The following is a 13,749-nucleotide window of genomic DNA, read 5'->3' as shown; positions in this document are numbered from 1 at the left end:
TGTTGTTTGCAGTTCCCGGCCTGCAGGCAAAGGCGTGGAAGGTCTGGCAAGAGTCGGGTCCAGGGCAGCTCTCTCCTTCGCCTTTGCGTTTCTGCGCAGGGCCTGGCGCTCAGGTATGTGCCCAGCATGTTCTCTTTTCCTGCCACGTCAGGAGATGTGGATTCTTGGCTCACTTCTGCCAACACATATCCCTAGGATGGTCTATGTGCTCTCTATGCCTCATTTTCCTTGTTGGTAAAATGAGAGACTTCATAGTCAGTTTGATTTTTAGGCCTAAAAATGTGTGTATGCACACACACATTCCAGGTAAACCACTGCAGTGCCTCAGTACTGATATGTTTTCTAGGACAACCAGAAAGTAGAGTTGCCCATATAAGAGTCATAAAATAAAGAATTGACTTTGGAGCAACTGTTAACTTTTAATCTCTGAGTTCTTGGGGTTTCTAATTGAGAGGAAAGTGGGAAATACAAAATGTGCCAGTGTCATTCTCTCACTCTGGGACTAGAAAACCCACCTGGGAGAGTGGGGAGTGCTCAGTGTGTGTGCTGCTGGGGGACGGACGGCCTCATCTGCCATATGTGTGTGTGTGTGTGTGTGCCCAGGAGAGGACGCGGACCTCTGCAGTGAGCTGTTGCAGGAGTCTCTGGATGCTCTGAGAGCGCTGCCTGAGGCCTCCCTTTTTGATGAGAGCACGGTATCCTCTGTGTGGTTGGAGGTGGTAGAAAGAGCAACCCGGTTCCTCAGGTCCGTCGTGACTGGGTGAGTTGTTCCTTTTCATTTCTTACTGTGTGAATGGTTCCAGCCCGCTTCAGAGTCTTGTCTCTTCTTCTGTTTAGAGATAAGAAACTTAGTAGATTGATTCCTGGCATGTTTCCTGCATACCGTCAGCTCTGTGATTCCAGATCTTTGGTTCTCAGCTTTTCAAATGTTTGACTTTCGATATTGTGATTACACCTAGTAGGCTGTCATACTCAATGGAGTGGAAAATGAATCATGCTTTTGTTACTTATTTTTTTCAGAAATTTTATGATTTGGATATCAGTATTTCCTAAAGTGTTTGAGCACCTGTTATGCATCTCTCAGTGAATGCAGGTGCCACCATTCTGAGTGGTGGGTATTGTCCTAATAGACGATGTGGGACTAAACAACTGATTCAGAACGAAATGTTTAAACCTACAGCAGGTCTTCTCAGTGTGAAAAGATATGAATGTAAATCATTTTTCTTTAAGGAAAGCCATGAACTCTGGTCTTAGGTGCTCTGCATGTTTGTTAATAGTTTTTAAGTTTAAGGAAAATGTGTATACTCAATACAAAATTAAACAGCAGAGACAGGGGAAGAGAGTTTACTCTCATTCTCTTCACCTGCTGTGTCCCTTGCAGCAAGGAAGACACCTGTGGTCTCCATGCCAGTGGGCTGTGGGTTTAGCTATTCAGAGTTTCTGATGTCATTGCCATGGAGTTTAGGATTGGGAGGCCCTGAAAATAGGCTTGGGCGATTCCCTGGTGGCTCAGACGGTAAAGCAATGCAGGAGACCCGGGTTCGATCCCTGAGTTGGGAAGATCCCTTGGAGAAGGAAATGGCAACCCACTCCAGTACTCTTGCCTAGAAAATTCCATGGATGGAGGAGCCTGGTGGCCTACAGTCCATGGGGTCACAAAGAGTCAGACATGACTGAGTGACTTCATGAGTGATGTTGGAAGATCCTCCCTCCCTCATCTTGGGTTAGGAAGACTTATTTATTTTTGGAGAACAAGGAAAAGTTAAAATTATTTCTTTGGTCAGAAATAAAAGTAAACTGACATTTTGCCTGTAGGTTTTCAGATGGTTTTATAAATGGATTCTTCTCCACTTTTGTAGATGAATGTTGATACTATAATAGCCTTACATGTCACTGAAACTGGAAACATGTCTAAACAAACATTTTTCTCCTCATGATTTGAATAATGATATAAGTAGTTTTATGCTGTAGCAACTTGGAATGTCTTATAATGTAATCATCTTATAGTGTCTGAATCAATACTTATAATAAAATCTTGTCTTATAAGTTAATTGTATCCTTAGAGTATCTGATTAAATTTGAGTAAGCAAGTCTCAGAAACTTGATTCTAAATACTAAAAACACTTCTTCATGGGAGAGGGAGTATAATTAGTTTAACATTAATAGCATGCCTATTGTAAGCACGTTCTCTTTAAGCTCTGTTGTCACTTTGTCCCTGCATCCTCCGCTGTCATTTCAGGGATGTTCATGGAACGCCTGGAACCAAAGGGCCAGGAAGCATCCCCCTGCAGGACCAGCACCTGGCCCTGGCCATCCTGCTAGAACTGGCTGTGCAGAGAGGCGCGCTGAGGTGAGGCGTGCCACAGACTGGACGTGTGGTTGGGAAACGCCTCTGTATTGAGCAGCTGTTGCATTTCCTTGAACTATTTGTGATTGCAGCAAACGTGTGAGGATCTGTGATCAAAGAGCCATGTCCCAGGACCCTTCTTTCAGATCTGGCTGCACTTTTAAGTTTTCCTTTTTATGATCAACTTTCTAGTAGTCTAGAAACTGTTTTTTTTCCTTTGTCTCTCTCTCTTAATTTTCTTCAAATTGTTATTTTTATTCCATTAATTTAAGGTCCTAGAAATTCCCTGTAGAAAGTGCTGTTTGAACTTCCTAACTGGTTTTGTATTTCTTATCCACAGAAGATGGATGTCTTGTGCTAAATTATTTGTTTAGCGATTTTACTGCCTAGATTTGTTTTCATTTTTCATGGCCTTGTTTTAGTTACCTTTCATATTTAAAGTATTTCTTCAATTTTATTTAGCTATCTACTTTTATTTTTTATAGACTGTGGCCAAAAAAATTAATCTGTCTTTACTAGAGCATGAGGATATTTTCTCTTCCAGTCAGATGTTATCTGCTGTCCTGCTGCTGCTGCACCTGTGGGATAGTGGGACACGGGAGACTGACAATGAGCGGTCTGCCCAGGGCACCAGTGCCCCTCTCCTTCCGCTGCTGCGGAGATTCCGGAGCATCGTCTGCAGCAAAGACGGCCCCTGTGCCGAGGTGGACACTCACGTAGGTATCATCATGAGACGTGGCACCTAAATAGCTGTCTTCATTTTGCTTATCCTAAAGGATTTAACCTTTTATGAACAAGCCCAGAGCACATATCTGTGATAGTAGTTGCTTCTTGGCGGGGGTATGTTTTTGGCAGTTACAACAGTGAGTCAGGTGTGGGATAGGTATGGGAGGTCATGGTTGGGTCACAGTTGATGCAGCAGAAGTTGACATGGTCACATTTGGATTCTTTGCAGCAACTAAGGAGGGATCAGAGCCAGCTGTGTTTCGTAGATGTTGTTCTGGATTGTGTATTAGGAGCATGCTTCTTGACATAATCAGTTTGTGCTTTTAGAGAGATCTGTCTGCGGCTGCCTTGTTGGCCACGGAGTTTTCTTCCTGCTGCATGAGTCATTGAGCCCTTTGTGTTTGTATGTTTAGTGCTTGTGTGTTCCCAGCAACCACTTGTGTTGTGCTTTGGCTGTGATGGGGCTGTGGAAGGTGTAAAGAAGGCATGCTCACCTCCATGTGGGAGCAAGGTAATAGTAGCGGTATAAAGATGTATTAAAAATCCTGATGCTATTTCAGGAAAACATGTGAGAGTCAAGTGTGTTCTGATGGTACTTGCAGCAAGCCATGGGCAGTGGGGCAGGGAGTCTAGGCTCAGCTAGAGTGGGAAGGAGCAACAACGCCTCACTCTGTCTGTTGAGAGCAGTTACTGTGGATTGGTTTTGACCCTCCCAGGGGCACTAGGCAAATCTTCTCTTCCTCCTCTGTCTTCCTTCACATGCCATTTACGGATCACACCTCCTTTAGCCTGCAGCTGCTACGTTGGCAGCAAGGAGCCAGGTCTGAAATACACATTTTTAGAAGAATGTTAGAAAAACAGCATTGAAAATAGTGACTCAATTTGTTGGCCCTTCCTGAGCATGGAGCTCTGTGCAGAAAACGTTACCTCAGCCATCACTGTGTTCAGTCCTAGGAAACAGGCTGGTGGCAGAGCAGGCCTGCCTAGGTCCAAACCCCTGGGACTGCTGCTTTTGAAAGGCACAAGTTTGAGTTTGCAGGTCTTTTCTGGAAAAACTTAGCAGTTCTGATATGAAGTTCCAGCCTAGTTATTCTATTACTTTACAGTCTTTGATGATAATAGGGCTGTTCTGGTATTAGCAGAATTAGAATTATTAATGTACAAACAAAATTGTTACTTTTCTGATGAGTGGGCAAGCTTTAGATTAAAATAATGGTTATTGTTCTCAGTTTTCAAAGCCAAGTTGAGGTACAGTGCTTTTGTTCCCAAGTAGATAGCTCTGCATTCTTCTGAAGGTCCTTGGGATGGTGAACCCGAGGAAGATGGGGCAGTGTCCCTGACCTGTGTGGAGTTGGCACACAGCTGATGGGTGTGTGGATGTATGGGCACCTCCGTGTGCAGTGAGTGTGTAGATCTCAGTGCATCAGCAGTACTTCTTATGTGACAGCCAAAGAGAGGGAGGTTTACAGGTCATGTCTGACTGTGGGTATCAAAATATAAAGAGCGGTGAAAGACTACTTGTGTTACTTTAATTTTCTCCCATTTCTGAAGCTGTTTTTTTTACTTTTCTTCTTTAGCTTCTCTCTGGCCCTCTGAGCCCCAATGAGAGTTTCCTGAGGTACCTTACTCTTCCACAAGACAATGAGCTTGCTATAGACTTGCGACAGACTGCAGTTGTTGTCATGGCACACTTAGATCGCCTGGCCACCCCGTGTATGCCGCCTCTCTGTAGCTCTCCAACATCTCATAAGGTAAGTGGGATAGCAAGGTTTATTCTTTCTGTATTTGTTCCTAGAGTCTCATTCTGTGCCTGTGTGGAGACTCACTTTCTCTGGGGTTGGGCTGAAGTTTGCTTTCAGCTTCTGAACGTGTACACTTGGAGGTGTTAGTCACTAGCTGTCACTGTGAGCAGACTGATACACAGAGGTTCAGGACCCATCCCAGGTTCCAGATTCAGCAGGTGTGTCCCCAGAGAGGTCTCCTGTGTTCACATAGCCGCATGCTGTGCTGTCTTCCTTAGCAGGAACATAGTGGTGTGTCCGACACTAATCTACATGTGTGAGGATCTGCTGATACAGGCTCACCGAGAACCTCATACAGTCACACCCAATCATTGCAGTGTTGTCCCATTATATGGATGAGAAGGCTGCATTTGGAGTGAACTTTGCAAAGGTCACACAAAGAATCCTGATTTTAATCCAGAGTTTTTAAACTTTGTTCTTGATAGTATAAGTACTTAAAATTAATTTTTATTGGAGTGTAGTTGATTTGAAATATGTTAGTTTCTCCTATACAGCAAAATGCAGATTTTTCTGACTTTTAATTTTGGGGGAAAGGTGGAGACTGCATCATGAGGTTTGTAGGATCTTAGTTCCCAGACCAGGTATTGAATCTGGATCACTGGCAGTGAGAATGTAGAGTCTTGTTCACTGGACTACCAGGGAATTCAGTCTGACTTTCAATTTGAAGAGTATTTATTTTATTTTACAGTAATTTATGTTTTCCAAATAATACATTTACATGGTTCAAAAGTAAAAGCTAAACGCGAGGGTGCATTGACACGTCCTGTCTCTCTGCCTGGTCTCACCCAGTTTTCCACCTGCTGCTTCTCACTTTGCAGGTCTTCATGTGCCCTCTCAGTGTTCTCTCAGTGGTAGTATGTTATAGCCCTTCTGTAGCTTGTCTTTTCACTAATCAGGATACTCTATATGAGTGAAGAGCTTCTCGCTTTATTTTAAAAAACGGCTTAGTGGTCCACGTGTGAATGTGTCATGATTTTTTAAAATCAGTTTCCTGTTGGTGAACACTCGTGTTGCCAGAAGTTTGCTGTGTAGGTGGTATTGCGATGGCTACCCTCGTACCTTTGTTCTTCTCTGTGTGTACACGACCTTTGTTCTTCTCTGTGTGTACACGCAGGTGCACACGTGTGCAGCTGTGATGTACCTGGTGTGGAGGACATGGGAGCTGGTTATCCCCCAGTTGCTGTCATGCGGCTTGACTCCTTTAACCCCACTAACAGCAGGGATGCTTATCTGCAGCCGTGCAGACCTCTGGGTCCCTACCTGTTACGGCAGAGTGGTAACCTATGTTCTGAGCATTTGAAAATATATTTAAGATCTACTTGTTCTACTTTTTAATGTGCTCTGTTAAATGAAATGCTCTGGAAAAGTAACCTGTCCATTTACTTATCTTACCTGCTAACGGAGGCTGTATGGGGTGTTCTGAGTTATTTTAATGTTTTGAATCAGCTTCCTTCTTTACTTGCTTTATTTTTATCTTATTATATCTGTTTGTTACTCCTTTTATGAATTATTCTTGATTTTTTTCTAAGAAGGAAATTTTCTTGGTGATATGAAGAAAATATTTACTTACTTCATTATTTGACAGGGATCATTACAAGAAGTCATAGGATGGGGGTTAATAGGATGGAAGTACTATGCCAATGTGATCGGCCCCATCCAGTGTGAAGGCCTTGCCAACCTGGGGGTCACGCAGATTGCCTGTGCAGAGAAGCGCTTCCTGATCTTGTCGAGGAATGGCCGTGTATACACGCAAGCCTACAACAGTGACACACTTGTAGGTCCTGGGGTGGGTTGGTGGAGGGGGCTCTCTGCTATGTATGCTACATATCTTGTCTTTTTTTATGTCGGTTGATTTCTGAAGATTTATAAGCAGCAGCTCATTGTATATTATTAATTGTATTTAAAAGTCTTGATTGAAATCATTATTGTCAAGATTTTGGGGCAGAATTTCTTAGTTCTTAAGCTCAGGAACTCCTTATAGTGTCAATTATTGTCAACTATTATTCCCATTTACAAACTGTATTTGGGACCAGGAAGTAACAGATGAGAAACTCGTGGGGATGATGGCAGATGGGTGCTCTTCACCTGTAGTTGCACATTTCCTGTGCAGAAGTGGTCTAGACATGCCATGCGGCACATGGCACCTGCCTGGTGCTGCTCTGTAGGTCTGGGCAGGCCAGCTGTACAGCCACCAGAGAGGTTTAGTCTAAGTGGGCTTACTAGAGTAAGACACACGAGTGAGGCAAGTCATGCAGTTTTCTTGTCCTTGGATTGCTTACTAATTTTCCTCCTGTTTTTACCTTTTTTAGGCCCCCCAGTTGGTCCAGGGGCTTGCCTCCAGAAACATTGTAAAAATTGCTGCCCATTCAGACGGTCACCATTACCTGGCCTTGGCAGCCACTGGAGAGGTGTATTCCTGGGGCTGCGGGGACGGCGGACGTCTGGGCCACGGAGACACCGTGTATGTGCAGCCTGTTCCTGTACCTGATACACTCTGCTTTTGTGTTGCTGTAACCAAAATAAGGTGGCAAAGAAAAGTGTGGTGAGGGTTGTGCAGCTGCTCAGACGTGCAGGGCTGCGATGGAGAGAGCTGCCCCCCTAGATGGATCTGCCCTTGTGACATGGGGGTTTCTGCATGCTGCATAGACAGTGATGGCAGTGGGCCGTTGTGTTCTTCTCCCCTGGCTTTTGCTACTCCTGTTGATACACATACTGCATCCTCACTGCAGAGTTTTCTAAACTGAATTCCACCCTCTTCTTCCTTCATTTGTTACCTCAGCACATCTGTATCAGATAACGTCCTCATTTCCTTGAGCCATACTATGATTTTCACAGCTACAAAAATGACGAGTTTTCTAATGTGTTATTTTGACTATTGTACGAGACCAGAAACAAAACAGAATGGTTGTTCTAAATGTGGAGTCATGAAAATAAAGAGTTCTGATGGCTGCCTTGCAGTCACAGGAAGCCTTTCATGTTACTGTTGTGAGTGGAGGTTGGTGGAGAAAACATTAGTTTTAGGTCGAGTTTGAAGATGCAGCCCATTTCGAGGTTGTCAGAGCCATGAGCAGGGAGTGGGCGGCCGCAGAGTTGAGAGGAGACTGGCCCGTTCTCACTGGGTGGAAGTAGACATATCCAGGAAGGATCCCAAATTGTGGAAAAAGAGTCATGCACTCTGGGTGTTAGCATTCAGCAGACTTGGTGTCCTAAACTTGATAGTGTTGTAGGAGTTTCAGACAAATCTAGTAAAATGATAGTGAAGAAAAGGAATTACAAGCACAGAACTTAGAATTATTGTTAATCTCAGGTAACAGGGAGACAGGGATTGGCTTGGGGCTCACAGGACTTGAAAGAGTTGAGGTTTGGGTTAGAGGCATTAGTCTTTTTACTTTTTAAATGTTGGATGTAATTACCATGCATAAAATAGTTTGTAATTAAACAACACTCAGTTGAGATTGAGTGCTAGTTGAGTAACATGTCTATTGCCTGAGGAGTTAAGGGAAAGAAAGTAGAATGGTGCACATGCAGAAGGTGCAGAGAAACTTCGGGGTGGGGGGTTGAAACTTGAGCTGAATGGGGAGGTGGTGCTGGAGTAATTCCTTTGTTCCTCTTACCGTGTGCCCCTCCCTCTGTGTGCTTATTTTGCAGAATAGTGTGTCACAAAATAAGTGAGCTGTGTCTTTGGAGAGGCTAGAATGAGTGTTAGTGATCATGGCAGCCGTATTTTAGATTACAAGCATTGGGCATTTGCTAATTTTGAAAGTGAATCAGCTAGTGGTCTCTTCTACCCAATTAATCCTTGCTGCTTCCTACTTTTCATTTGTGAAAAATAGATTGCAGTGTGATTAGTAAACCTTGCCCATCATTTCTTCCCTGTTTGTTTAACAAATATATATAAATTTCAGCCATGTGCATGAGATTTACAAATTCACCAGCTTTCTATGTACAGTTTGGTGAGCTTCACAAATGCTTGAGGTTGGGAGCCATTGTAACAGATACGGAGTGCTTCTATTAGCACCCCTCACCCCGGCTTCTTTGGACCCTTCTGCAGCCAACCCCTGCTCCCCACCTCTGGCTGCTGGTTTTTGCCACTTTGGAGTATTTTGTTTCTGGCTGTGTTACTCGGTGCAGTTCCTGAGCTTCTTCCTTTCCTATTGCTGCACTTGTGCCGTCTGTGAATAGGCCACTGCTCAGACCACTGTGACCAAAGCTGCCATGGGTTTGATCATCTGTGTCTTTAACAGTATGCTGGGTGTGACGCTTGGCATTAGGTGCCCACTTAACAAAAAATCATGTAAGTGTTTGGATTCTGTATTTCTTAATTATTTCATAAGACGCCTGAAAGGCAAAGTTATCTCAATGCTCTGATAGTTCATTCCTGGGAGTGTCACTAGTAGGAAAGGCTCAGAAGTGCATTCATGTTTGCTCCTTTTGTCTCCACAGGCCTCTTGAGGAACCTAAGGTGATCTCTGCTTTCTCTGGAAAGCAGGCCGGGAAGCATGTGGTGCACATTGCATGTGGAAGCACATACAGTGCAGCCATCACAGCCGAAGGGGAGCTGTACACCTGGGGCAGGGGGAACTATGGCCGACTGGGCCACGGTACGTCTGCTCTGAGCCAGCTTGGGCACGCTGCGTAAGGCCGCTGCTTTCTCAAATACTTGCAGTAACAATAGTCCTGTCTGTTTGAAGGCTCCAGTGAAGATGAGGCCATTCCCATGCTGGTTGCGGGGCTCAAAGGACTGAAGGTCATTGATGTGGCTTGTGGAAGTGGTGATGCTCAGACCCTGGCCGTGACAGAGAATGGTATGTGCAGCACGTGCTGCCTTGGGACAGCTCTCAGGATGAGGAGGGCCACTTCCCTAGAGGGAGTGAGCTTTGGAGGCTCTAAGTGCATATGCACCTCAGTGTGTTTGGAAGAGGTGGAGATGTTATGAGACTCGTAGTTTCCATTGCCCAGGGCCAGCCTGCCTAGTTGGGCATTTTATTTTTTAACAAAGAAATGAAAATAAATGGAATAATGGATGTATTATTTCTATTATTATGACTACTTTTCCTAATGTTGAGCCACCCTTGATTCTCTGTTGTAAATCCTGCTTATTATTAGTCTTTGTGTATTCACAGTATGATACTTGCTTTTAATTTCAGTTTTATATTTGTGTTCATTAGTGAGATTGTGGAGAAGGCAATGGCATCCCACTCCAGTACTCTTGCCTGGAAACTCCCATGGACGGAAGAGCCTGGAAGGCTGCCGTCCATGGGGTCGCTGAGGGTCGGACACGACTGAGCGACTTCACTTTCACTTTTCACTTTCATGCATTGGAGAAGGAAATGGCAACCCACTCCAGTGTTCTTGCCTGGAGAATCCCAGGGATGGGGGAGCCTGGTGGGCTGCTGTCTATGGGGTCACACAGAGTCGGACACGACTGAAGTGACTTAGCAGCAGCAGTAGCAGCAGCAGTGAGATTGTATTCGTGTGACACTTTTTGTGGATATACTTACCAGGTTTGATGTTGAGTTTTTTTCTTTTTTTTGACTGCACTGTGTGGCTTGCGGGGTTTTTAGTTCCCTGACCAGGAATTGAACCTGGGCCCTCAGCAGTGAGAGTGCAGAGTCCTAACCACTGGACTGCCAGGGAATTCCCAATATTTTTAAAATAGTATTTGTCTTTCAGTATTGTGGGAGTCTGTCCTTTGAATTGTGGGGTCTGTCTGTCAGCATCAGTTGGGAGCCTGTCAGCCTTGCTCTCCCACAGATAGCAACTTTATTTTATCCGTTTATGTAATATTTAATTAAATTGCACTAAAATTTTTATTGGAAATAAATACTGTTGTCTGTTTGACATGTGGTCAGCATAACAAGAATGTTGGCAGGCAGACCTGAGACAGTGTGCAGTGTGCCGTGGGTCTAGTCACTGTGTTCTGTGGAGGCAGTAGAGCTTTTGTTCTGTGTTTAGTACTTAGTGGAAGCTGTTTCATGAGGCCAGACTAGTAAGGGTTAGGGCTTATTGCTTCCCCAGGTGGCAGTAGTGGTAAAGAACCCACCTGCCAATGCAGGAGATGCTGGTTCAATCCCTGGGTCCAGAAGATACCCTGGAGGAGAGCATGGCAACCCCCTTCAGTACCTTCAGTATTCTTGCTGAATAATCCCAAGGACAGAGGAGCCTGGAGGGCTACAGTCCATAGGATCGCAAAGAGCCGGATATGACTGAAGCGACTTAGCACACACAGGACTTTACTACTCATTCAGTTAAAACAAAATGAAAAGTCAGCTTTCTACTTCTTACCTTTCTTTTAAATTTTTTAAATTAATGTTTTTGGCTGAGTCAGGTCTTGGTTGCGGTGTGGGGATCCTTTGTTGTGGCGTGAGAGCTTTTCTAGTGGAGGTGTGTGGGCTCAGTAGTTGCAGTGCTAGGCTTAGTTCCCCTGAGGTATGTGGGATCTTAGTTCCCGTATCAGGATTGAACTCTGTCCCCTGCATTGGAAAGTAGATTCTTAACTACCAGGGAAGTCTCTCCATTTCTTAATTGCTTCTATAACAACCTGAAATAGAAACTAGATTTCATTTGTGTCAACTGTATACATTAGTGATCTAGATTTTTGTGTGCTTTTGGCTATATGGATTATTTTCAGACATTTAAAAGGCTTATTTAGATGTACAGCTATTTTTACTTAGATAGTTTGTGCTTTTTAGGTCAGGTGTGGTCCTGGGGAGATGGCGACTATGGGAAGCTGGGCAGAGGTGGCAGTGATGGCTGCAAAACGCCAAAGCTGATTGAAAAGCTGCAAGACTTGGATGTTGTCAAAGTCCGATGTGGAAGCCAGTTTTCTGTTGCCTTGACAAAAGATGGCCAAGTTTATTCATGGGGAAAGGGTGACAACCAGAGACTTGGGCATGGAACAGAGGAACATGTTCGTTATCCCAAACTCTTGGAAGGATTGCAAGGTGAGTGCAAAATGAAAACTTTTAAAACCATTTGAGGAGTTTTCTTCAGTAGTCTTTTAAAGTTTGCAGGTATTTTCCTTTACATGACATTCTGTGAATGATCCATGAAATTAGAAGCTTTTACCCACATTTTAATAGATACAGATAATAAATGGAACGTGGTTTGTCGGTATTAAAAAGTGACCTAGAATTATTCTCAGCAAATTTAATTTGAAACTTTAAATTTTTCCAATTTTGGAGAGTTGTTTTTTGTTGTTTTTTTCTATTTTATTGGAGAGTTTTTTTTGTGTGTGTGTATGGGATCGGGGGGCAAGTACTCATTTCATTACTCATTAAATTGGCCTTGGTGAGATTAGCTTCTGTTTGGTGAGGTCATCTGTAGTTATACTGTAGATCTTGCTAAGACTATGGATATGTATGTAGCACAAAGGGAGATAGGATTCGGTCAGCCTGGAGTGGTCTTGTTTGAACTGATGCTTGATGGATGAATCCTCTTTTTTTGGTTTCAAGGTGTCCAGTATGCATTCTCAGTAGATGGGAGGAATGAGAGCCAACGCATGTAGCTGTGCTTTGCAAATACCTTCTGAAGTATGGGAGAGGGTGGTGATAAATGTATCAAGTGGGACCTGTAGTGCTCTGTTGCTACACTACATAAGGTGGGCAGGCTGTTTTTTTTTGGATCAGGCTCTCTGTATGATTTTAGGTTTGAGGACCTTATGCCGTCTCTCCTAACTACTCAGCCTTGCTATTGTAACCTTAAAGCAGTCATATACAATAGGAAAACAAATGGACCTGTGTTCCAGTACACTTTGATTCACAGAAGCAGGCCTTGTGCTGCATTTGGCATAAGGGATACAGTTTGTTGGGTTACTTACCTGGATTCATCTTTATGTTTTTGCTTTGAGTTTAGAAGTGAGAATTTTAAGTGGGACTTGCCAGTTCATTTCCCCATCATTTTTATTTTAAAACATGTTAATACTTTGGTGATTAGAAGTTTTGTGTGTTCACATGGTGTTTATTATTTTCTAAGTGTCTGAGGTAAGTTCTAGAGTTAATAAGGTTGGTTGTTTACTAAGGAGCTGTATTTGAATTTTATTTGCCTTTGTGTTTATATTCCCTTCATTTACTAGATGAAATCAAGTTCCTCAGCCACATTAGTTAGATACAGGGATAGCTTACTATGAGAGTATAGTAAGTATAGGTGATTGTTGATATAGTCATTTGTTCTTAGGAGAGGCTCTTAGGATAGAATTGTCTTCTTTACTGTAGTAGAGTTTTTTCAGCTGAATTTTTTTGTATGTTGATACGTCTGAAAGCATGGCCTCATGTTAAGCATGACCTCTTAACATGACATAACATGTTTGTGTCATGTTAAATATACTAATAGGCAAAATTATAATACTTTGCTAACACTATTAAATAGAAAAATATATTTTATATTTATATCTTTTAACTTTGGGGAAAAATAAAAAACAGATTTTGTTTTAGAAAACTTTCTAAATAAACAGTGTACTTTGACTTTCACCAAGATAGACCAGGCCATAAAACACACCTTAACAATTTAAAAGAAGAGAAATCAGTGTCTCCTCTCAGACTACAATGGAATTAACCAGAAATCAGTAACAGAAAGTTAGCTGGAAAATCCCCAAATACATAGAGATAAAATAGTTTACTTCCAGATAAAACATAGGTCAATGAAGACATCTCAAGAGAAACTTTAAAATATTTTAAACTAAATGAAAATACAACTTTTAAAAATTTGTGGCGTACAGCGAAAGCTTAGATGGAAATTTATAGCTTCAAATATATAAGAAGAGAGATCTAAAATCAATAATCTTTCTGCCTAGCAAAGGAAACCATCAAAGAAATGAAACGGCAAACTATGAAATGGCCGGAAATATTTGTAAGTCATATATTTGATAAGGAGTTA

General features: G+C 42.9%; 1 protein-coding gene and 1 non-coding gene across 7 annotated transcripts in view; one reads left to right on the top strand and one right to left on the bottom strand.

The window, feature by feature from the left end:
• HERC2 (HECT and RLD domain containing E3 ubiquitin protein ligase 2) overlaps window positions 1–13,749 on the top strand; it is a 234,998-nt gene that overhangs the window by 44,355 nt on the left and 176,894 nt on the right. For all 6 annotated transcript variants that reach the window (XR_011570152.1, XM_070801388.1, XM_070801376.1 and 3 more), the window contains 10 exons: window positions 13–113; window positions 604–760; window positions 2,240–2,350; window positions 2,892–3,063; window positions 4,651–4,824; window positions 6,461–6,649; window positions 7,185–7,336; window positions 9,319–9,476; window positions 9,567–9,680; window positions 11,568–11,819. Coding sequence is in view for 5 of the 6 variants with exons in the window: in XM_070801388.1 (XP_070657489.1) it covers window positions 13–113; window positions 604–760; window positions 2,240–2,350; window positions 2,892–3,063; window positions 4,651–4,824; window positions 6,461–6,649; window positions 7,185–7,336; window positions 9,319–9,476; window positions 9,567–9,680; window positions 11,568–11,819 (1,580 nt within the window). In the remaining variant the exon portion in view is untranslated. The remainder of the gene's footprint in view (window positions 1–12; window positions 114–603; window positions 761–2,239; window positions 2,351–2,891; window positions 3,064–4,650; window positions 4,825–6,460; window positions 6,650–7,184; window positions 7,337–9,318; window positions 9,477–9,566; window positions 9,681–11,567; window positions 11,820–13,749) is intronic.
• TRNAE-CUC (transfer RNA glutamic acid (anticodon CUC)) lies at window positions 10,440–10,512 on the bottom strand. Its single transcript has one exon. It is a non-coding gene; the product is annotated as a tRNA-Glu (tRNA).

The sequence above is a fragment of the Bos indicus genome, chromosome 2 (assembly GCF_029378745.1).
Source record: "Bos indicus isolate NIAB-ARS_2022 breed Sahiwal x Tharparkar chromosome 2, NIAB-ARS_B.indTharparkar_mat_pri_1.0, whole genome shotgun sequence".
Classification (NCBI taxonomy): domain Eukaryota; kingdom Metazoa; phylum Chordata; class Mammalia; order Artiodactyla; family Bovidae; genus Bos; species Bos indicus.
The sequence above is the reverse complement of the archived record's forward strand: the minus strand, read 5'-3'. Positions and strand labels throughout refer to the sequence as shown.